This window comes from Cebus imitator, unplaced genomic scaffold (assembly GCF_001604975.1).
Source record: "Cebus imitator isolate Cc_AM_T3 unplaced genomic scaffold, Cebus_imitator-1.0 Scaffold682, whole genome shotgun sequence".
Lineage (NCBI taxonomy): Eukaryota > Metazoa > Chordata > Mammalia > Primates > Cebidae > Cebus > Cebus imitator.
In genome coordinates, this window is record NW_016107997.1 from 368,954 (window position 1) to 393,015 (window position 24,062).

Below are 24,062 nucleotides of genomic sequence, written 5' to 3' on the forward strand. Positions count from 1 at the left end.
CCGCAACCTCCGCCTCCTGGGTTCAGGCAATTCTCCTGCCTCAGCCTCCTGAGTAGCTGGGATTACAGGCACGCGCCACCATGCCCAGCTAATTTTTTGTAGTTTTAGTATTGATGGGGTTTCACCGTGTTGACCAGGATGGTCTCGATCTCTTGACCTCATGATCCACCCGCCTCGGCCTCCCAAAGTGCTGGGATTACAGGCGTGAGCCACCACGCCCAGCCTGGATATAATTTTTAAAAGATGGTGATAGAAATGTAAAATGGTGAAGTCATGGTGGAAAACAGGTAGTTCCTCAGAAAGTTTAAGCATATGCTATATGACAAGGCATTTCCACTCCTACATATAAACCCAGGAGAATCGAAAACATGTTCACATAAAAACATGTACCTACTGTGGAAAAACAGTATGGCTGGTCCTGAAAAAATTGAACACAAATTACCATATGATCAGCAATTCCACTTCTGGGTATATACCCAAAAGAATTGAAAGCAGGGACTCAAGCAGATATTTATACACCCACATTCATAGCAGCAGTATTCAAAATAGCCAAAGGCAAAAACAACCCAGATGACTATCAGTGGATGAACAGATAAACAAAATGGTGTATCCATACAATGGAATATTATTTAGCCTTAAAAAGAAAGGAAATTCTAATAAATACTACAATATGGAAGCACTTTGAAGATAAGTGAAATAAGCCAGGCACAAATGGACAAATACTGTATGATTCCACTTATATGGGGTACCTAGAATAGTCAAATTCACAGAGACAGAAAGGAGAATAGTGGTTACCACTAGCTAAGGAGAATTGGGATAGGGGTGTTATTGTTTAACGGGCTACAGAAGTTTCAGTTTGGCACGATGAAAAAGTTCTGGAGATGGAGAGGGGTGATGTTTGCACAACAATGTGAATGTACTTATGGGTATAATGGTAAATTTTATGTATAATTTACCAAAATGGAAAAATAATTGTACCAGAATGTTTATAGCAACAGTATTCATAAGAGCCAGAAAATGGCAGAAACTCAAATATCTGTCATCTGATGAATGGGAAAACAAAATAAAGTATATTCATAAATTGGAATATTATTCAGCCATAAAAAGGAATGGAATATCGATATAGGCTACAACATGGATAGACTATGAAACAAAAGAAGCCAGACACAAAAAACTATATATTGGAGGGTACAACTTATGTCCAGAATAGGCAAATCCATAGAAACAGAAAGTAGGTTAGTGGTTGCCAGGGTTTACTGAGGTGTGGACAAGCAGTTAAACTACTAATGAATATGGGATTTCTTTGTGGGGTGATCAAAATGTCCTAAAATGGGATACTGGTGATTATTGTTTAACTGTGAATATACTAAAAACCACAGGGTTATATGCTTTAATTTGGTGTAATTAATAAATGTAAATTAATAAATGTAATTAATAAATGTAAATTGCATACCAAAAAAGAAGAGTTGCTGAGGTTTGAGAATAGAAAAGTAAAGACAGGTCAAGTGTACAGGTTAATGCAGTGATGACTTTGGGAAGTTATGAGGGAACTAAGGAAACATGAACTGCATGGCACCAAGCTTCCAAATCTTCCTCTGAGCCAGAGTTTTATGATATGATTAAGTCAGCCTCCAGCCTCACTCTCCTCTCTGGAGGTTGCACTGGCACAAAGCTCCAACCCTCATCACATGGTTGATCTTCAGTGACTAGCCTCCATCCATGCTGAAGCGATCTGGGAACCCACCTAGAGTAGCCTCATTAACATAACAAAGATGCTTATGTCTTTGGAAATTCCAAAGGTTGTTGATGCTTTGTTCCTGGAACAGGAGAGCAAAACTAGATATATTCTTTATTATGCCACAGCTTCCTAAAAGGTTATTAAATACTATCAACAGTACAAATTAGAAAAATCATGCCTTCATAATTAACAAGTTGCCTATATTTAAGTTTAGCAGTACACCTATGTCTGAGCTTTCTTTTTTCACATTTATAAGTCTTGGGTTTTCTGAAGTTTTAGAAATCAGTTGTTCTCTATCTGGATCTACAATTAGGTTAAAATGAAAAGTTCTCAGTAATATCGTGTCTCATATGACTAAAGTACATTAATTTATGTAACAATTTTCCTGCTAAGATTATACAAATTATAATGGATGCAAAATATATAAAAGTGTTTAAATATTCCATGTTTACGGAAAATTATTTTCAATTTCTTTCTTTTGAAAGAGATAAATGAATTCGAAGAAAACATATTTCTTGGCATACCCTTTGAGATGATAACAATAGATTCCTTAATGCCCCCTGCTGGCCATCTCATTGTGAATTTCTTGAATTATGGAAATAGTAAAGATTTTAATTTTGGAAATACATTTTACTACAATCAAAAGAAAAATGGGTATTTTTAGGGTTATTCTTAGGTAAACATTGAGGTATTTCACTTGTGATTTTTAGGCTCAAGATCAGTGTGACCTCCTCTAATAGGATATATTTTACTACCATGGAACTTCTGTGCTCATTTTAGTGTGCCTGGCTCCACTCCTCTGACCTAAAATGGTTTAACTGTGACTGTCCTATACTAGAAAGCAGTGGCTTGCAAGAATGCACAGATAAAGAGGCATTCCAACTCATATAAATGGCAGTGTATTGGAGATGAATTAAGTCAATTTTGTTTCTCTGACTCAGAAGAGATAGGTATGTGATAAGATTGTCAAACACAAATTTTCTCTTTTGGCAGAGTCCTTTCTCCTTTGATAACTTCTTGATTCCTTTTTTTTTTTTTAAATTCTCCTGGCGACTTTCATTTAATCTTGATTCCTTTTATCCTCTCTTGCTTGTGCCTCAGACCGGGGAGGAAAATCAATTATGTTTTAGATCCAAAGAACTAGTTAATTCAATTTTCTTGGGCCATTTCTTTTTACTTAATGTAGTAGGAATAGTCTGAAGAGTCTATGATTCTTCTCCGTGATTAATTTCCTTCATATTCCATTAGTCATTTTTAAGTGATAATTTATTGGCATTAGCAATTTTTTTTTCCCTGAATGGAATCAAATTGAAACTTCTGTGTTAATCAGACCTCTGCTGGTCTGAGCATGAGAACCTAGCTATGGTTTCCAGTGCTTGAGAATCGTTGAAAAGTATGGATGCCTGAACTGACACCAACCTATTGGATCAAAATCTCCAGAAGTTCCAAATTGGGAACCGATCTAAATATTCAGAATCCAAGGGGTCTACAGCTCTAGCTGGATTTTCATTTGAAGGAAGGAGAAGCTTATGGCTTAATAGCATACATTTAAGATAGCAAAGAGAATACTTTTGGGGGACCAGATTTTTGGCCAGATGTTGAAGTTAACAATATGGAGCTATTATTAATAATAGCAACTCCAATTTCAAAATTTCATCAGTGAAATAAATAAAAATGAAGTGACCTCTGTTTTTACATGTTTTTACATTTGTTGTTTTAAAGAAAGAGTGTTTCATGTAAATACATGTTGCTATTTTAAAGAAAGACTATTTCATGTGAATTTTTTTCCCTGAAGATAAATAATCCATAGTTTTATACCTCAATACTACATTCTACATTCTTCCTAATAGGGGAGTGGCAATTTGTGAATCAATAGGTATCTATTGCAGGTGTACCTAAAATCCTTGCCTGTTGAAGTTTTTTTTTCTTATGTATTTAGCTGCTGAGATCCTTGTGGATTTATATCTTTGAACTTTGTATTTTCATGTGTCAGTTTAATATAATTTCTAGAATAACTGTATTTGTCCTGTTTCATATTTTCTAAATATATTCCAAATATTTCATATTTGGCATGTTTACAAAAAAAAAAAAAAAACCTTGTACTTCTGACTTGATCTTTTCCTTTTACATATAAAAAATTATTGACTGGACACAGTGGCTCATGCCTGTAATCCCAGCACTTTGGGAAGCTGAGGAGGGCAGATCACGAGATCAAGAGATCAAGATCATCCTGGCCACCATGGTGAAACCCCGTCTCTACTAAAAATACAAAAATATTAGCTGGGCGTGGTGGCACACATCTGTAGTCCCAGCTACTCCGGAGGCTGAGGCAGGAGAATTACTTGAATCCGGGAGATGGAGATTGCGCCACTGCACTACACTAGGTGACAGTGCGAGACTCCGTCTCAAAAAAAAAAAAAAAAGAAAAAAATTATCTTGATGTTGTACTTAAGTTTCCAGAGGACTAACAAGCTGAAATCTTAATACTAAAGCTCTTAACTTTTTAAATCTTTTTTTCTTATTAAACAGTGTAATCTGATTTTTTTCCTATTTTAAATTTTATTTTTAGTAATCTGATTTTCTTCCTATTTTAAATTTTATTTTATTTTCTTCCTATTTTTAATTTTATTTTTATGGGTTTAAAAAAAAAAATAGAGATGGGTTCTTGCTGTGTTGCCCAGGCTGGATTCAAACTCCTAGGCTCAAGTGATGCTTCAATCTTAGCATCCCAAGAAGCTGGAATTACACAGGGGAGCGCCACTGCACCTGGCATAATTAGATTTTTAACTCTTAATGACAGGCCATTGCTGTGAAACTAAAGAATCTGTCCTATCTGGTAAATCAAGCAAATAAGTTTGCCAGGAGTATAGGAAAATTTTATTAACTAGTTTGTTAAATTAACATTGAGCTTTACTCTTTGTAAAGTTGTGTGAAGCTTTGGACTGAAAGGCTAGGTACAGGTCTTTTTAACAGATGAGCTTCAGCTTGGAGGCGTGGTGATCTCCTCCCCAATGTGGGTTTGTGTAGAAGATGTAAACTATCAGCAAGCACACAATCTCACCTCCACACCCTTAGTGCCTTATACCAGAGGGTAATGGTTCTCAAACTTGCTTGCATCATTATCACCTGGAAGACTTGTTAAAACAGATTGCTAGCCCCAACACCAGAGTTTCTGATTCTGGATGGGGCCCAAGAATTTGCCTTTTAAATAGGTTCTCAGTTAATGCTGATGCTGCTACACTTGGAGAAAAACAGCCATGGGGAATATTACTTCCATTAATTATTTTCACCTTCCATTTATGTGTTTTGAGTTGTGATCCAACAGTAATTCATACAATGTTATAACATAATTTCTTAGTACGGTAGCATCTATTAATATATAGATATGAAATCTAAAACCCACCATGAGGCACCACTCTCATGACCTCATTGATGGAAAGCTAGTTATCCTTCAAAGGCCCTGTCTGCCACTATATCACATGGGGAGTCAAGGCTTCAATATATGAATATTGGTGGGAGGAACACAGCTCAGGCCATAGCAGTGTCTGTCTTATAATAGCATTTTGTGTATCTATTTTGTCACACACAAAAACAAAACAAACAAAAACCAAATAAAAATCAGAATATTCTTTTACCTGTGTCAGGACTTTGTTTTGTATCTGTATCTCCTATGTCTTCTGACTTATTACTGACCGAATCACCTTCAGCTACATCTCCAGCAATGGCTGTATGAACATAAGGGGATATATATATTAGCTTTTTAAATTTATTTCAGAATCGTGTTTTATTTATTTAGATTATTTATTTGTTTTTGAGGTGGAGTTGCCCAGTTACACTGTTGCCCAGGCTGTCGTGCAGTGGTGCAATCTCGGCTTACTACAGCCTCTGCCTCCTGAGTAGCTGGGATTACAGGCATGCGCCACCATGCCTGCTAATTTTTGTGTATTTTTTAGTAGAGATGGGGTTTTGCCATGCTGGCCAGGCTAGTCTCCAGCTCCTGGCCTCAAGTGATCCACCCACCTCAGCTTTTATAGGTGTGAGCCACAGCGCCTGGCCCAGAATCATGCTTTAAATCCGAATGTAGTATTTCCCTTTTTAAAGGGACCCTAATATTAAATATTTGCTTTTCCATAGGTTAGATTCCCTACCCTTAAGCATCTTTTCATCACTGTAAATATTGGGTATGTATCTAGTCTCTAGATCTTCTGACATAACTAATGGAATAATCTTTAGCTGCATCTCCAGCAATGACTGTATGAAGATACCATGCCCCTGCTGTTGGGTTGCTTTATCTGTAGTCATCTTACTAGGGGAAATGTATAGTTCTCTAGCATACCAGTTTCTTTCTTGCCCACCAGTGAAATATTTTGAAATTTCTCACCAGCATTTCCATTCTTAACTGTCTATTCCCTGGACACACACTCTCAGTATTTAAGCCAGATAATAGAATCTGGAGACACTGTGGTTAGTAGAGGTCTTTAAGACCATCTTGGTCACTCCTTCCCATTTTGGAGTTAGGTCTAGAGCAGCAGTCTCCAGCGTTTTTTGGCATCAGGGACTGGTTTCATGGAACACAGTTTTTCCATGGACCAGGGAGTGCAGGGGCTGTGGTTTGGGGGTGATTCAAATGCGTTACATTTATTGTGCACTTTATTTCTATTATTATGACATTATAATATATAATAAAATAATTATACAACTCTCTATAATCTAGAATCAGTGGGAGCCCTGAGCTTGTTTTCCTGAAACTAGATGGTCTCATCTGGGAGTGATGGGAGGCAGTGACAGATCATCAGGCATTAGATTCTCATAAGGAGCAGAGAACCTAGATCCCTCTCTTGCACAGTTCACAACAGTCTTTGCTTCTCCAGTGTTCTAATCTAATGTGAGAATCTAATGTTGCTGTTGATCCGACAGGAGGCGACACTCAGGTTGTAATATGCATGATGGGGAGTGTCTGTAAATACAGATGAAGTTCGCCCACCACTCACCTCTGGCTGTGCAGCCCAGTTCGTAACAGGTCACGGACCAGTATCAGTCCGGGTGTTGGGGACCCCTGGTCTAGAGGAGACATTTGATTACTTGAGGTTCTACAGAGCCTTAGAACTTTGATTTCCTGAATCGTGGTCTAGAGCTCGTTCAGTTTATTTCATGCTATCATATCTTTGTGTGTATGTACTATATCTCAATCCTTTGGTTTAGATATATTTTAAAGATATTTATGATGGGTCCCAGAGAAACTTACTACTTCTAAGAAAGTCTCATGTATTTTATAGTTTTCTAAATTATTTAGTGCCCTTTTTCTATTCTACTCATTTGTACCACAATTAGTATGAAAATTTACTTTAACTTCTGCCATCTGGGGTTGCATATTTGCTTTATTAAAATTGATCTATGTTAAACTTTACTTTGGGAATCCAGTTTTATTTCCTCCTTTTAGTATAACTATACTGTTTCTGTTCTGGGGGAGATCAAATATGTAGTAAATCTGTTTCATAGTAAATTCAGCTAGCTTGTCAAATAGCATGTAATGAAACCTATATAACTGACATATATAATATTCTTCTTATGGTACTGGACATTCTCAATACAGGTTGAGCATCTCTAATCTGAAATCTGAAATGCTACAAAATCTGAAACATTTTGAGCACCAACATGATGCCACATGGGAAAAATCATACACTTGACCTCATGTGATGGGTACAGTCCAAACTTTGTTTCATGCACAAAATTTTTTAAAATACTGCATAACATTAGCTTCAAGCTATATATATAAACACATAAACACACGAACATTTCATGTTTGGACTTGGGTGTCCTTTCTAAGATACCTCACTACGTATATGCAGATATTCTAAAATCTGAAAAAATTCTAAATCTAAAACACTTCTGATCCCAGGCATTTTGGAAAAGGGATCCTTGAACCTGTATGATGTAACATGATGTTAAGATTACTTTTCTTCACCTTCCTACCTGTCTGGTCCTCTCCCATTTTTATGTTGGCACATTCTGTGACAGGTTCTCCATCTTGGGATTCCTGGCCTCGTGACTTTTCTGTTTTATTGTGTCCCAGAATGGCATCCAACTCAGTAAAAAATTTCATACTCTTAGTCATGCCTAGGTCCTGTGCTGTTCTTACAATCTTGTATTCATGTTTTAGGTTTTTGTACTTTGTTCTGCATTGCTTCCAGTCTCTCTCTATTCCAAATTTCTGAAGCTTGCCAGCAATTTGTTCAAATATCCTTTTATTTCTCACTGTTCCCTCTAGTTGTCGTTGTATGCTTTTATCAGACCAGATGTCTATTAGAGCCCTGACTTCTGACACAGTCCAGTGCTTTCCTCCTTCATTTGCTACAGTTGGGATAAAAGTCGTGTTATTAGAGGGTTCCAATACTGATGTAGAGATACCTGCATTAGGTGGAGAGGTAAAAGAAATATGTATTATATACATCAGCGAGGTAAATAATTGGATGCAACATTATTAAAGAAGGCAATTTCCTCCATAGGAGATGGAGTAACAAATCATAGCTTAGCTGTTCTCTTAAACAGTGGGGAAACAAAATACAGAACCTAAATCTGTTCATTATTATGCCAGTTACTGGCTTTAATAAAGTTGTGTTTTTTTAGTCACATTTTGATCATCTTTCCTCCATACAATTTCTTTCTCTTCCATACCACTCCTTTAGTATGTAGGGTGTATATCAATGTATAGTGAAACTTCAGTATATAAATGTGTAGTATTTACTGTAGAAAGCAATCATTACATAAGAAATGGCTCATTGTAGATAATTTGTTTTGAAATAGGACAGGTACAAACAATTTAACTCCTTCCTTTTTTCTTTATCTTATGATTTCCTTTGGCTATATATCAGCCTACTGGGAAGCATTTAAAAACCAGCACTCTGGTACCTGCCTCATCTCCAGATAGTGAATCTAATGTGTAGTCAGGGTTGAGAACTGAGGCTACTCATGAGTTGAGGGCTTGGAAGAGTCACACAGAACAGTGTGACTCTGTTCTTCAGTGCTTATGCCTTGGAAAATTACAGAAACTAAAGCCATTTTAAATAAAGTATGTTCTTTTAATGTTAGGGAAATATGTCAGAAATTTCATAATGCCTTGCTCCTAGGCAGTATGTTTCCGCATAGTTTTAAATCCTTTAATATGCCATGCTGCGTATTAGGTTTCTAGCACAGTTTTACACTTCATTTACATTACTGACAGTACTTGACATTATATTGTAGATATTTTGAACAACCATACTATCTTGTGTTTTTCTCAGATTTCATGTTCATAAAATAAGTAGGTTCATTTTTTGAATTATAAAATTACAAGCACTTTTTTTTTTTTGAGACAGGGTTTCAAATTGGATGCAATATTATTAAAGAAAGGAATTTTTGGCTGGGCATGATGGCTTAGGCCTGTAATCCTAGCACTTTTGGAGGCCAAGGCAGGTGGATCGCCTGAGCTCAGGAGTTGGAGACCATCCTGAGCAACAGGGCGAAACTCGTCTCTACAAAAATGCAAAAATTAAAAAAAAAAAAAAAATGCAAAAATTAGCCATTCAGGAGGCTGAAGTGGGAGGATTGCTGGAGCCCAGGAGGTGGAGGTTGCAGTGGGCCGAGAATATGCCACTACACTCCAACCTGGGTGAAAGTGTGAGACTGTGTCTCAAAATAAGGTAAAATAAAATAAATTTTTTTAAAAAAGAAAGTAATTTTCTTTCACCAAGGCTAGAGTGTAGTGGTGAGATCACAGCTCATTGCAGCCTGAACCTCCCATGCTCAAGCGAGCTTCCAGAGTAGATGGGACCACAGGCACACGCTACCATGCCTGACATTAACATTTTGTTTGCATTAAAAATAATCTTCAAGATTAATCATAATTTATTTTGTTTCTTTTTTTCCCCGAGACTCTGTTGCACAAGCTGGAGTGCAGTAGCACAGTCAGGGCTCACTGCAGCCTTGAACTTGTGGGCTCAAATGAGCCTCCTGCCACAGTCTCACAAGTAGCGGGACTACAGGCATGAGCCACTGCACTTGGCTTATTTTTAACACTTTTTATAGGCATGGGGGTCTCACTATGTTGCCCAGGCTGGTCTCAAACTCCTGGCCTCAAGTGATCCCCGACCTTGGCCTTCAAAAGTATTGGGGTTACAGATGTGAGTCACTGTGCCTGGCCATAATTTAAAATTAAATATTACAATTAATGGTTGAGTAATATTTAATTGAGTTTAGGTTTTGGCCCCCATCGTTTAAATGGTATTGTAATTAATAACTTTTGTCAGGTTCACTAAAGAAGTAGTTTAGATCCCAGCATCTATAATGAGTTTAAGTCATTCAAAAAAAACTGGATAGCATTTACTTGGGATATTTTGTGGTGTATTTAATGTCTTTGCTTTGAAATGCTTTTCTGAATTTTTTTATTCTTACTTGGGTGACAAATAAGGTTTTCTATTATTTGAGTTAGAAGTAAGATTTTTGCTTTTAGCTTCAATACGAAATTAGAAGCAAAGACGAATTTACATTGAATTTAATTTGTTGGGTGACTAAAATTACCCTTGATCTGGTTGTGGCTCTGATGTTTACTTTCAAACATAAAATTCTGTTTGTCTTAATCCCTTGCCTCGACACTAAAGTAATCATGCTCATTACTATTTGTAAGTTTAGTCATCAGATTTCTTATAATATTTAAAGAGTTAAGTTTAGAAATTAGAGAACCAATATTTCTAGGAAACTTAAATTTGGTAAAGAAATAATTTGCTTTAGAAATAATTTTTTTCAGTGTGGGTTGGTAAAAAGGGAGGAAAACATACATTAATTCTGAGTGTTTCTTCCAGGAAAAATTCTTCATTTTCTCAGATTAGAAACCAATCTTATCTTCCAGTTTGAAATTAGATCAATTTCACTCTGTTTCACCCATATACTGTACCTAGTTCCACTGGTCTGACATGAGAAACCAAAAGTAAAGAATTTCCTGAGACGTCTTCGTTATCTTCTGATGCAATTGACATTTTACCTGGAAATATAACAGAATTCCCTTTAGAAATAACATGATTAATAATGCTAATAGCTTTAGCTAATTGTGATCATATTCTTGAAAATAGATTTGTGGTAGACATTTTGTAACAGAGTTGTGTAATATGGTTTAAATATTTATGTATTTAAAGAGAAATCTAATTTTTTCCATCTCATTGACATAGTCTATTTTGGACTTCTACTAGAATTGTTTGATAATTCTGTAAGTTTTTAGAGATGGCTGTAGTTAGTTTTCAAGTTAAATTACATTTTTAAAATGTGGCATTTTATTTTTAATTGTATCTTGGGTGCTTTAACAGAGTAGGCACTTGCTAAATAATACCAGTAGTGTAAAAGAGGGGTCCTGCAATGAGATAGATAATTAGAAAATGCAGCTTTATTGGTGCATATAATCAAATAGCTTAGAGTTCATAAGTACTTTATGTAATTTATTGATTGAAACATACTAATTTTCAAGAAGTTAATGTAAATTATATTTAAATAGACTAAGGAATATGTCATTTAAAAGAACCATGCCAACCATAAAAAATGAAGTCCTCCTTTGATTTCCTTGTTTTATAGTTTGGATGCTTTTATATAGGCTTTCATAAAATGAGGCTACTTTTTAAAGTGATCAATAGGCTGGGCGCGGTGGCCAACGCCTGTAATCCTAGCACTTTGGGTGGCCGAGGTGGTTGGATCACCTGAGGTCAGGAGTTCAAGACCAGCCTGGCCATTATGGTGAAACCCCATCTTAGAAAAATATATATATATATAGTAAAGTGATCAAATGAGGAGGATGAAGCACATCTTAGAAAGGAACCCAACTTATATGATTTTTAACTCAATTGACACATGAGGATGAATTATAATTACAGTGAAGTTGCAGACTAACCGGGTGGTAGATAAGTATCTTTCGATTGCTTTTTGTAATGTTTCTATTAAAAATTTACTCATCTCATTAGTCATCTCAATTCCAAATGTTTTGCTAATTCTTTTTCACTGAATAACAAAAGTAGCATTGTATTTTGCATTAACAGATCACATTAGTGTGATTTTAATGCCATGAACATTCATTTAAAATCATGATTCACCATTATGTTTACAGGCATTCCCATTGAAGAAAAAGAAAAGGTAGGCTGTTTATCATCTTAAAAAGTTTATTAGGGTTTCTATGTTAAAGTAGTAAAACATGAAAAATAAACATAAGTACAAAAAGACCTCACAGCTTTCAATATTTTTATAAACTCATAAGGTAAAAATTTTCAAAAATTTAAAATCAGGTTTTATAATTGCTTGAGGCTAAAATGTAGTTGAGGAATGTTATAGATTTGGTTGAAAATAGGGAAAATAAAAATCTGGAGTTATGTAAGAATTATCTTACAGAAACGGGAAAATGCTAATATGCTCAGGTTATTTAACACCCAAGCTTAAGTATGAGAGCAGTAAAGAAAGGCAAGGTTTCTCTTCTCTTACCTGGTTTAGAGTCTAGATTTACCACCATAGAAAAGAGTCTGGACCAAACATACAGATGATAGCGAAACAGAAAAGCTCTCTCTCCAACCTCTTCAGGGAATTTTTTCTTAAGTTGCTTATTCCGTAGCATGAATCCTAAAACTGTAGGCAGAGGCTCTGGGGATTTTAAACTGAAACACTTAAATCATTACTTGCAATGCATTTGTATAGAATAAGAGGAGTGAAATAGAGGGGAAACCTGACCACTGAAGGAATGTGGCTTGGCAGCATAGGCCAAAGGAATCCTGAGGCTGAGGATGATCAGATTTAGCAGAACATGAAGCCTCCTAGAATTGGTCAAAAGTGTATTTGGGTCCTTTGCCATGGCTCTGGCTCTGGCTGCTTGCTGCCTAACAAGTAGCTTCTCCTTACCACTTGCATAAGGTTGATCCCAACAGTGGAAAAGGCACTTATATTTTCTTCCCTTCTTCAGTTTATCTCACACTATTAAAAATTCTGCTGGTTCCACCGTAGGAAAAACCAGAAGACATTATATAATGAGTCAAACCTGATGCAAGGAGGGCTTCCTGAGCTTTAGGGAGAAAGCTTTGATTACCTTAAAAATTTCTGGATTCTACAGGTCAAATAAATCATAAGGCAAGAGAAGTCATGCAGATTTCTAAGAACCCCAATTGACATGAACAGTTTGTAAAAGTGAATAAATGTATACAAAAGTGTTCCACCTTACTGGTAATTAAACAAATGCAAATTAAAAGTTAACAATTTGTGTATCATTATAGGCCATTGTTTCTTAAATTAGCCTAATTTATTTATTTAGAGATGAGTTTTGCTCTTTTTGCCCATGCTGGAGTGCAATGGCAAGATCTCGGCTCACAGCGACCTCTGCCTCTTGGATTCAGCAATTCTCCTGCCTCCGCTTCCTGAGTAGCTGAGATTACAGGTGCCCACCACCATGCCCAGCTAATTTTTTGGTATTTTTAGTAGAGATGGGTTTTACCATGTTCGTCAGGCTGGTCTCGAACTCCTGACCTTAGGTGATCAACCCGCCTTTGCCTCCCAAAGTGCAGGGATTACAGGCATGAGCCTGTACCTGGCCTAAAACCTTATTTATTAAATTTGGAAAGTCCCTTCTTTCCATGGCTAATGAAGTACAGTTTTTTTGGAAGGCGGTTATTTTAGAAATAATGTTTGTTTCAAAGTAATAGCCGGGTGTGGTGCCTCAGGCCTGTAATCCCAGCACTTTGGGAGGCCAGGTTGGGAGGATCACTTGAAGACAGGAGTTCAAGACCAGCCTGGTCAACATGGTGAAAGCCTGTGTCTATTAAAAATAGAAAAACTGGCTGGGTGTGATGGCTTGTGCCTCTAATCCCAGCTTGGGAGGCTGAGGTAGGGAAACTGCTTGAACCTGGGAGGCAGAGGTTGTGGTGAGCTGAGATCCCACCACTGTATTCCAGCTTGGGTGACAGAGTGAGACTCCATCTCAACAAAGCAAAACAAACAAACAAAAAAACCAACAAAAAACCCAAAGTAATTATACCCCCCTGAATCAGTATTAGAGCTTGTGTCCTAGGGTAATAATGCTAAAAATTGACAAGTTATTAATTGCAGTATTATTTGCATGAGGTGGGATGAAGACCTGAACTCAGTTAAATATTATAGAACCATTGTTTTTCATATTTAATTTTTTTTTTTTTTTTTTTGAGACAGAGTTTCGCTCTTGTTACCCAGGCTGGAGTGCAATGGCGTGATCTCGGCTCACCGCAACCTCCGCCTCCCGGGTTCAGGCAATTCTCCTGCCTCAGCCTCCTGAGTCGCTGGGATTACAGGCACGCGCCACCATGCCCAGCTAATTTTTTGTATTTTTAGTAGAGACGGGGTTTCACCATGTTGACCAGGATGGTCTCGATCTCCTGACCTCGTGATCCACCCGCCTCGGCCTCCCACAGTGCTGGGATTACAGGCTTGAGCCATCGCGCCCGGCCCATATTTAATTTTAAATCATGATGAATCATGGGTATAAAGATTATTTTTAATGCAACCAAGATGTTAATGTGCTTGTAATTTTATAATTGAAAAAATGTAAATAACAACTAGAGGCATTGTGGAAAGTGTATGGGAAGAGGTTGAAAACTAGGGAGCCCAGTAAAGAGGTTACATTAATAGTCCATATGGGAGACGATGAAGTTCTGGTTAGTCATAATGAGAATAGAGCAGAGAGAAAATTTTATGTAGTATGTCACCAGATTTTTTAAAGACTTAGTGACTGACCAGAAATCAAGGATATCTCAAACGTTTCTATATAAATGATTGGAAATATAGTGATGCTAAGGTGGAAGCAGTTTGTATGAGGATCAAATTTGGGCTAGACATGGTGGATCATGCCTGTAATCCCAGCACTTTGGGAGGCTGAAGTGGGATAATCTCTTGAGACTAGGAGTTCAAGACCAGGTAGGGCAACATGGTTAAACCACATCTCTACTAAAAATACAAAAAAGTAGCTGGACATGGTGGCTCATGCCCATATAGTCCCAGCTTTTCAGGAGGCTGAAGTGGGAGAATCACTTGAGTCCTGGAAGTAGAGACAGCAGTGAGCCGAGATTGCGCCACTGCACTCCAGCTTGGGTGGCAGGAGTAAAACATTCTCTCTTAAAAAAAAATGATGGGGAGAGAGTTTGATTTTGGAATTGGGGGTTTGAGGTACCTAAACATACATGGTTAAACTGTAAGTATAGTCCCTCTGTTTATGAGTGAAGGAGTTTGGAGCCAAGGGAGTACATGAAAGGGCTGAAGATTGCTTTTAAGAAGTGGAGATACTGGCATCCACATCTTCATCAGACCAACTCCTGGTTAAAATTGGGGATGTTCAGAAGCTAAGTGATTTACTTATTTATTAATCAATATTTAAAACACTTAAATGATGAAAAGCTGAGGATGTTTAACTGAATAAAATAATGTCCTTGCTGTTGAACATGATAATAACTGCAAAGCTTTCTCAGAATTTAGTGTCATCTCAGAATTTGGTGTCATCTCAGAAATGGAAAGAGTGTAGGCAGGGTGGATTCTTCTTTTAACAAAATGATTTGTTTCTGAGCTGTAAGTATGAAAATTAGCTAACTTAACCAGTTGTAATCTTTGTCCTCTTAACCCCATTCACATTTGGTACTTTTATTATACTAGTTACTATTTTCTCTCAGGTATTAAATTTATTTGTAGTTCCATCCTTTTTGAGGAGTGCTTTGCCCATAGTACACACAGATAGTGGGTATTACGGATACTTGAATAATTCTGCTCTTAAAAATAGCATCTATAATTTCTATTGTGATAGAAATCTCATTACTGTCATTCATTTCCCTCCTTTTGCCTATTAATGCTTCTAAAGACAATGAGCAGATTCTATGTAAATAGTACTGGGTTTAACAACACAGTAGGTCATGAAACCCCTCTAAATCATTTAGTCTCAGATCATTTCATCTATTAAATCTTTATTTTACTTCATTGTTAAAACTGAGCTGTTCTTCTAAACAAGTAATGAAATAGTGTTGAACAGTTATTTTAAATGTGCTTTTATTTATAAATTTAGGAAAATGGAAACACTAAAATAAAGGAGAAAAGTTCTGTTGTTTCGAGCTGTGGGAAAACATCAGCTGAGCGATGTTTTTGATATTTTAACCCTTTTCTGCCACTCTTACAAAATTAAAACTTAAGCAGTTTTTAGAACCCAATCCATATTTCAAAAACATATTACATGCAGTTGGCACTAGCAGTGCCATTTTAATGTGCTTTTTTCTGTATTTTATACAGATTTTTTTTAAGTTGTAATATTTAACCTCTTTTTATTCTTAACCTTGTGGAAAATAGCATAATAAATGAGTTATTTTTCTCAGTCTTGATATTTCAGTCTATATTTATCATATGGCCTCAGAAGTCCTGAACTTTTACAGTTGGTAAAACTGTAAAACAAAAGAAAAACAAAGAGTACTTTTTCTTTTTACCTTCAGTGGTCTCTGGGGCTGTACTTGGGCTGAGCGTTTCCAGGCACCTGCCATTTGCATCTTCCTCTGTAAATTGTGTGGTAGGTTCATATTGCAGGATTGCATCCAAATCATGGAAGAACTTCATAGTTTTAGAGCTGTCTCCAGATTTATGGGCATATTTAACTGTTCTATATTCATATTTGAGATTTTTGTACTTAGCCCGGCACTGTTTCCAATCTCTGTGTACTCCTAATGATTGCAGCCTTTTAGCAATATAAATAAATATTCCTTTATTTCTTAGTGTTCCATAAAGTTGTTTTCGTATATTTTTTTCTGCCCAGACACTTAGCAAAGCTTTAACCTCCTCCTTAGTCCAGTGCTTTCCTGCTCCACTCTCCATGTTGAAAATGACCTGGAAATGATTCACTATTTCTAGCCAAGGTTTTGTTTCCTAGGAAACCAGACGGCTGGTTGTCAATAAGCTCCAAAGAGCTGAAAGGATCTAGTTTAACTGGTTCAAGCTGCCTGAGGGAGTAACTTGAGAAACTGCCAAATAAGCAGGCTTTGTGATTAAAGAAGCCTGAACCTAAATGATTCTTAACCATACTCATTTCAGCTTGAAGGAAAAACTTACCCTTGAGACAAAAGGGAAAGAAAACCATTTTTTGTTTATTTCTTTTCTTACATAATTTACTGTTTTAGCAAATGATTATTGATTTTTAAAAATTGTTTTGAACATGGTTAGCAGAGGTTCTTTTTGCCCAGAGGTTTATAGCCAATGTTAATAATATTCCCTCTGACATGAATCACTCAGTCCTCTAACATTGGTTAACTTACAGACCCCACAGCATTTCACTAAATAAAAGACATGCTAAGTCACAATTTATTTAGTTCCATATGGTACATAGTATTATGCACATCTATTTTGAGTATTTAGTGCATTTACCAAAATCATTTCTTTAGGCTTCTGTGAGCCATGATTATGCCACTTTTTTTAGAGTTTTACTTGGCAAACGTATTTAATGTTGTAGTTTTTCGAGTTAATAAAACGCTGCAACAGTTGCAATATATAATTTTGAAAAAACTTTCTTTTTACCAAATAAATCAATGTATTAACAGCTACTAAAGTCTACAGGCACATATGGAAGAGGTTTACTTTTTGTTTCTATACTGATACATATTCTTTGGAACAAACATTGGTCAATAACATCTACAATTTATAGCACTTGTTCAGAACTATTAAAAATTGTAAAGCAGTTGGAACCTTGATAAGAGTATACTGCACAGTGGTGTGGATGCTCTCAGTGTTTACTATGTCTTGCCCTACCTTCAGTCTAATTTTGGCCTTTTTCTGTGTATCACCACTTAAAAACACTGAGGCAGGAAATCAGACACAGACGTGGGAAAGGGTCCCTGGTCAGTAGAGGGTTTTCAGAAGTGACATTAATTTTTTTCTGATAACAAAAGTGCTATTTATTGGAAAACATTTGGAAAATGCAGAAAAGCACAAAAAAAATGGCTACAGTTTCAGTACCAACTATGCCTCTATTATATTTGGAGATTTTCATTTACATCTACATACTCATCCTGTTGAAGCCATATTTAGAGGTGAAAAAGTATAGGGGTTAGAAGCCGGAGCTGGATTATCCAAGTTCTAATCCTGGCTGTACCATTGTCTGTGTGACAATGGGAAAGTAACTTCCTTTCTATTGCTTTAGTGTGTTTATCTATAAAATGGGTGTGGTAATCATAGTACCTACTTCATAAGATTGTTGTGAAAGCCAAATCAGATCACTCATGCCATCAACCTAAATAATTAAAAGGATCAGAATCTACTTTAAAGAGAGTTTATTCAAGCACCAAGTTTGAGGATGACCCACCTGGAAACACCAACTGCAACGAATGGAGTCAGCATCGCCAAGTAGGAAAGTTAAGGTTTCGTTTCATAGTAGAGACAGAGGAGTTTTTAGCAGAATCACAACATTTTTCATACATGGTTAGCGCACAGTTACAGCAGTTTGATTAGTTATAGGCAGCATTTCTTTTGGGAAGGGTACCTTTAATATTTTTTACAGAGGATGTAATTGTGAATGGGTTTTCTTTCATTTGGTCTAAGCAAAGCAGGACAACAAAGTAGAAGTTAATCTTTCACAAAGGTCATCAATTGAGAAGGCAGGAGGTTATTGTCTCTGGTGTCTTTTAATTCTCTCTAGTCACTGTATAGAACAAGAAAAATAAGAAAGTGAGTTAATCTATAATCTGAGAAACAAGTTGTAACCATATGTGACTCGGATCACAGTTATCTCTCTCTGAAGGCTTAAAGTATATTTGGGTTTCCAGCGGCTTTTATTTATTTTTACAACTTGAAATGCTTAGGACAGACTACCTGGCATGTTAGAATTAGATAATATATCTAATTGTTACATTGTCATCTGTGATTGCTAATCATCAGCATCAGCATCATCAATAGAAGTAGTGCTAGTACAAGTAGCATTTAATGTGTTGTCACACTAAGTTCATAGATGCTTGTTGAGAAAGTATGCTTGATAAAATTCTTCAAGAAGCTTATCCATCAGCAGATTTAATAGCCAATATCTTTTTATATTCACAGGGGTCAGGAGAGTGCTGGTATTGTGACTAGTGACGGCAGTTCAGTGCCAACATTCAAATCACACAAGGTAAATTTGAACATTAGGAAATGTTGATGACAAAGATAACAAAAGACAGATGATCATTAATATATGGGGAGGGGCAAGTTGAATAAGTAATCTGCAGTTGAAAGTAATATTCTTTGGATCAGTCACTTTCAACTTTATATCCTAACATTTGTCAAATAGGATGTATTTCTTTCCCGGTGACAATTTTTTGCTTAAGACCAACTCACTCAAATAGGGAATTATATATTCAAATGCTTTAAGATGCTTTGACTTTTTTAATGCAAATTTTAGTTTTTATACTTGATAAATTTTATTGCTTAGTACATCTGTTCTTAAATGTTTTAGTGAAAAGCATCTTATGAAACACAGCACTTCAGTATTGTGAAGGCACTAAATGCCGCTATTAAGAATGGTTAATTTTATGTTACGTTACTTTTGCCTCAATATAATTTTTTTTTAACGTAAGTGCTTCACAGTTCTTGCAGTTAGGTTGTTTATTTTTGGCTTTTCTTAGATTGGAATTCTGAAACAGAGAAATTAAATGTACTTCATTGTGTTATTTGGATTGGCTGAGCAGAGAAGAGTGACTTTTATTACTCACTAGCAATACTAGTCTGTTTTTTTTCTAAGTTGAACTTTTTGATTTCTCAAGGGAATGGGTCTTGTAAATCATGTCTTTACTGAAGACAATTTGAAAAAATTGTATGTTTCAAATCTTGGAATTGGACACACAAGGTATGCCACTACAGGAAAGTGTGAATTAGAAAATTGTCAGCCCTTTGTTGTTGAAACGCTTCATGGGAAGATAGCTGTGGCACATAATGGTGAATTGGTAAATGCTGCTCGATTAAGGAAAAAGGTATGTTGGTTTGTTTTTCCTAAGCCTTTTAAAATGATTAGCATGGGTTAATGAATAAAAGCTGAGGATCTTTATAAAAGGCATTTTCTAATTGTTGCTACCTGTTACTTAACTGCAACAAACAATTGCATCAGAATTATCTGGAGGACTTGTTAGAATTCCAGACTGTAAGATGTCCTCTAGAGTTGGAGACAAGGGTGAGAATATGCATTTTAGACTCACTTTTTGAATGCACTGCTTTAGAGGAGAGATTTGGGAGAGTTGATTTATGGTGGGAAGCATAGAGAAATTAGAGTTGATGGACTTGCTACCTCTTTAACTCTATTGCTGTGTTCAAAACTTGTATAAGAAAAACCAAGCTGTTTTTCCTACTCTCAGACTCAACATAGCACACTTCTATGACCAAACAAGGGGGTCTCTTATACCAGCCAGCTTTCCAGAGGACACCAAATAGGCATCCTATAATTCGGTTGTATTCTGATAGTACCTGGAGGTAAAGTCTGGTTCCAGAATTTAAGGGCTCGGTCCCACAAAGACTGTCCCCTGCTTCAGATGCCAGTTGCAAGTCCAGGCCTCTGGTACATCTGACAGCCAGTTATAAATTGGGAGTTCTGCAACAGCCCCAGCCCAGCCTTTGGCTTCAAACGTCACAAAACTGAAGGAAGTGCTTTATTTACATTTACCAGTTTATTAGAAAGAATATTACAGAGGCTACAGCAGAACAGTCTGGTGAAAGGATGGAAAGGGCAGGATATGTGGGAAGGAGCATGGAGCTTCCATGCCCTTCCCAGGGGCACCACCCTCCAGGCATCTCCAAGTGTTCGGATATCCAGAAGCTCTCTCAACCCAGTCATTGTGGGTTTTTATGGAGGCTTCATGAAGTAGGCACAATTGATTAAATCATCAGCCAGTGGTGATCAGCTCAACCTTTAGCCCTTCTCCCTTTCCCTGGGGGTCCAGAGATGAAGCTGAAAGTTCCAACCGTCTGCTTGATTCCCCTGGCAACTAGCCGTCATACTGATACTATGCAGGAGCCCCTAGCTGCCAGTCATCTCAATAGTATACAAAAGGACATCTATCATTTTGGCAATTTGAAGGGTTTTAGGAGCTGTGTACCAGGAAAGAGCAGTATAAAAACCAACATACATATTAATTCTTATATATCACAAAAGCATAAAAATAAAATGGAGTATAAACTTGAAGATGACATGAAAAAAATCACTTGGAAACAATGACAGGAAACTAGAGTCTGCAAAAAGGGGACAGAGTGTTTACTTAAACTTTTGGTTCACAGCATATTGTTTAGAGCTCTCTGTCCTAATGATGTCAAATTTGTGCCTATGCTTTCATTCATCATTTTATCTTTCTTTTTTTAAAAAAGTGCTTGGTATCTTCATATTCCTAGTAGCTTCCTTTTATCCATTCAGGCCATTCATTAATGATTGCTGTTTCTTCAGTTTATTAACTCCCAATAATCTTGACTTGGTAACTTAAGAACCTAGTGATATTTAGTAATAGATGGTTACACGCATACCCCAACATCCTTTTAGCATTCTAGAGCTGGGCAATTCACATATGATGGAACAGTTACAGAAGCTGAATAATAATGAACTGCGGGTCAAAAATATCTAGAACCCAGGCTTTTGCACCCTCATTGTCGTTTTGTTTTCAGTTCTGTCTTTGGGCATTTCTTAGAGCTTTGTCCACCCTTGTTTATAGGCATTATAATGACTGTATTGTGCTTTTCTGTCCCCAAATGAAAAGACTGCATGGTTCATTTAAAAATTCAGACAATCACAAAAGTATAAATATGAAGTAAAATTTCTTAAAAATTCACCACTTAGAGGTAACCACTAATTCACTGTTTCTCGACATAACCCCTTACCCAGATGCTAAACTTCATCTCTACATGTTTAGCTCCCTACTGAAAATGTTCTGTAATGCCCATTCAGACTCAGTCTGTGCATGTCCACGGGGCTGCCCTTGTCCTGGTCAGTCCTGCTCAGAACTTTGTAATTATCATAGAGTACACTCAAGCAATATTTATTACATCTGCTGCATTTCATTGTTCAGTACAGTTGATTTCTTTCTTCTATCAGTAATAATCAATGAGGATGGGTAGCCACCATCACTACCACCGACAAACCCAGCTTGGAAGTTATCACTGTAGTGTACTGTTTTTATAGGAATATACCCAAGTTCATCAAGAGTGTTGAGGGTGGAAAAGGTCAGACCCACAAACCAAATTTTCAAGACCCCATACCCTCTTTCAGGTCTGCATATCTTCAAATTTAGTGTTCAAAAGCTTTTGTGTACATCTCATAAAGCACTCTTTTTTTCTGCTTGAAAACCTTTTGGATTTCCTACTGCCTCCAGCCATGATCATCCGTTATTAGTATACACATACCATTAGTGCAGGAGTCCTCAACCCCTGTGTCAGGGACTGGTACCAGTCTATGGCTTGTTAGGAACCAGGCCACACAGCAGGAGGTGAGCAGCAAATGAAGCTTCATCTGTATTTATAACTGTTCCCCATCGCTCACTGTTACCACCTGAGCTTTGCCTCCTGCTAGATCAGCAGCAGCATTAGATCCTCATAGGAGCACGAACCCTATTGTGAGCTGTACATGCAAAGGATATAGGTTGTGCACTCCTTGTGAGAAGCTAATTTACAATGCCTGATGATCTGTCACTGTCTCCCATCACCCCCAGATGGGACTGTCTAGTTGCAGGAAAATAAACTCAGGGCTCCCACTGATTCTAGATTATGGTGAGTTGTATAATTATTTCATTATATTACAGTGTAGTAATAATAGAAATAAAGTACACAATAAATGTAATGTGCTTGAATCATCCCAAAACCATCCCCTGTCCTCAGTCCATGAAAAAATTGTCTTCCACAAAACCAGTGCCTGGTGCCAAAAAGGTTGGGGTCTGCCGCATTAGTGGAATGCAGGATTTTCATAACTAGGCATCCACAGAATGCCTGATTTCTTTCCATTATGGTTGGCTACTGGGTTAGGGATGCGGTGGAGCTTCCCCTGTGATGATTAAATTCTTCTCTTTTTTTCTATATAGCTCCTGCGTCATGGTATTGGTCTGTCCACAAGTTCTGATAGTGAAATGATTACCCAGTTACTGGCGTATACTCCTCCTCAGGAACAAGATGACACCCCAGACTGGGTAGCAAGGTAAACAGAGAACCGGACTAAACTTAGAGCTCTAGTAAGGAGAGTTTTGCCTTGCATATGTTTACAACTGAAGTTATTCCTTCAATTATTTAATTAATTCCAGGATTAAAAACTTGATGAAGGAAGCACCCACAGCATACTCCCTGCTTATAATGCACAGAGATGTTATTTATGCAGTACGAGATCCTTATGGAAATCGTCCATTATGCATTGGTCGTCTTATTCCAATGTCTGATATAAATGACAAAGGTAATGAACTTCAGAAGGAATATCATTTCATAATGTTTTTCAGTTATTGTCCTACTGCCGTCAGGCCCTTAACTCTTTAGGTATAGAAAATTGACGGATGGGAGGGAGCTAGGTTAAAAGAAAGAAAAATTGTATTCTTCATTTTAAAAGTACATTTCTTTGAGTACTTCTGAGGATGAGTCCCTTTTCTTTCTTTCTTTCTTTCTTTTTTTTTTTTTTTAGTCAGAGTTTTGCTCTTGTTGCCCAGGCTGGAATGCAATGGTATGATCTCAGCTCACTGCAATCTCCACCTCCTGAGTTCAAGCGATTCTCCTGCCTCAGCCTCTCAGATAGCTAGGATTACAGGCATGTGCTACCATGCCTAGCTAAATTTTGTATTTTTAGTAGAGACAGGGCTTCTCCATGTTGGTCAGGCTAGTCTTGAACTCTTGACCTCAGGTGATCCGCCTAGCTAGGCCTCCCAAAGTGTTGGAATTATAGGTGTGAGCCACTGTGCCTGACTGGGTGATGAGTCCTTTTTAATGTGTGTAATGGATGTTCCTGTTTTTTCCTGTCTCAATTGCCTATTCATGTCCTTTGCCTAGCTTTTACATTCTGCAGTATGATTTCAGTGGTTTCCAGCCGTGAAATCATAACGTTAGAAGGAATCTTAAAAGATCATTTATTTTACCTTTGGCTCAAGTCAAATGAGGATCCATGTGCTCTTAAAGTAATAGAAATGGCTATTCTATGAGTTTTATTTACTTATTTATTTGGTGTTAGCTGTTCTGTTGAAATAGCCTCTTAAAATTTCTTGAGTCCATTCGTTAACTGAATTGATTTGTGATTTACAGAGAAAGAAACAGAAGGATGGGTGGTGTCTTCAGAATCTTGTAGCTTCTTGTCTATTGGTGCAAGGTAAGT

General features: G+C 37.0%; 2 protein-coding genes across 3 annotated transcripts in view; one reads left to right on the top strand and one right to left on the bottom strand.

Moving 5' to 3' along the window:
• LOC108296114 overlaps positions 1–16,605 on the bottom strand; it is a 22,523-nt gene extending 5,918 nt beyond the window's left edge. The window contains exons 1-3 of the mRNA XM_017518501.2: positions 16,222–16,605; positions 7,712–8,146; positions 5,374–5,463 (exon numbers count right to left, since the gene is read on the bottom strand). Coding sequence (XP_017373990.1) covers positions 5,374–5,463; positions 7,712–8,146; positions 16,222–16,603 — 907 coding nt within the window. The 5' untranslated portion in view covers positions 16,604–16,605. The remainder of the gene's footprint in view (positions 1–5,373; positions 5,464–7,711; positions 8,147–16,221) is intronic.
• PPAT (phosphoribosyl pyrophosphate amidotransferase) overlaps positions 1–24,062 on the top strand; it is a 42,142-nt gene that overhangs the window by 8,674 nt on the left and 9,406 nt on the right. The window contains exons 1-6 of one of the 2 annotated variants that reach the window (XM_017518499.2): positions 2,237–2,688; positions 18,815–18,881; positions 19,513–19,719; positions 22,798–22,910; positions 23,014–23,159; positions 23,993–24,056. In XM_017518499.2, coding sequence (XP_017373988.1) covers positions 19,516–19,719; positions 22,798–22,910; positions 23,014–23,159; positions 23,993–24,056 — 527 coding nt within the window. In that variant the 5' untranslated portion in view covers positions 2,237–2,688; positions 18,815–18,881; positions 19,513–19,515. Of the gene's footprint in view, positions 1–2,236; positions 2,689–18,814; positions 18,882–19,512; positions 19,720–22,797; positions 22,911–23,013; positions 23,160–23,992; positions 24,057–24,062 lie in introns of those variants that run through there. The other variant, XM_017518498.2, reaches the window with a different exon arrangement.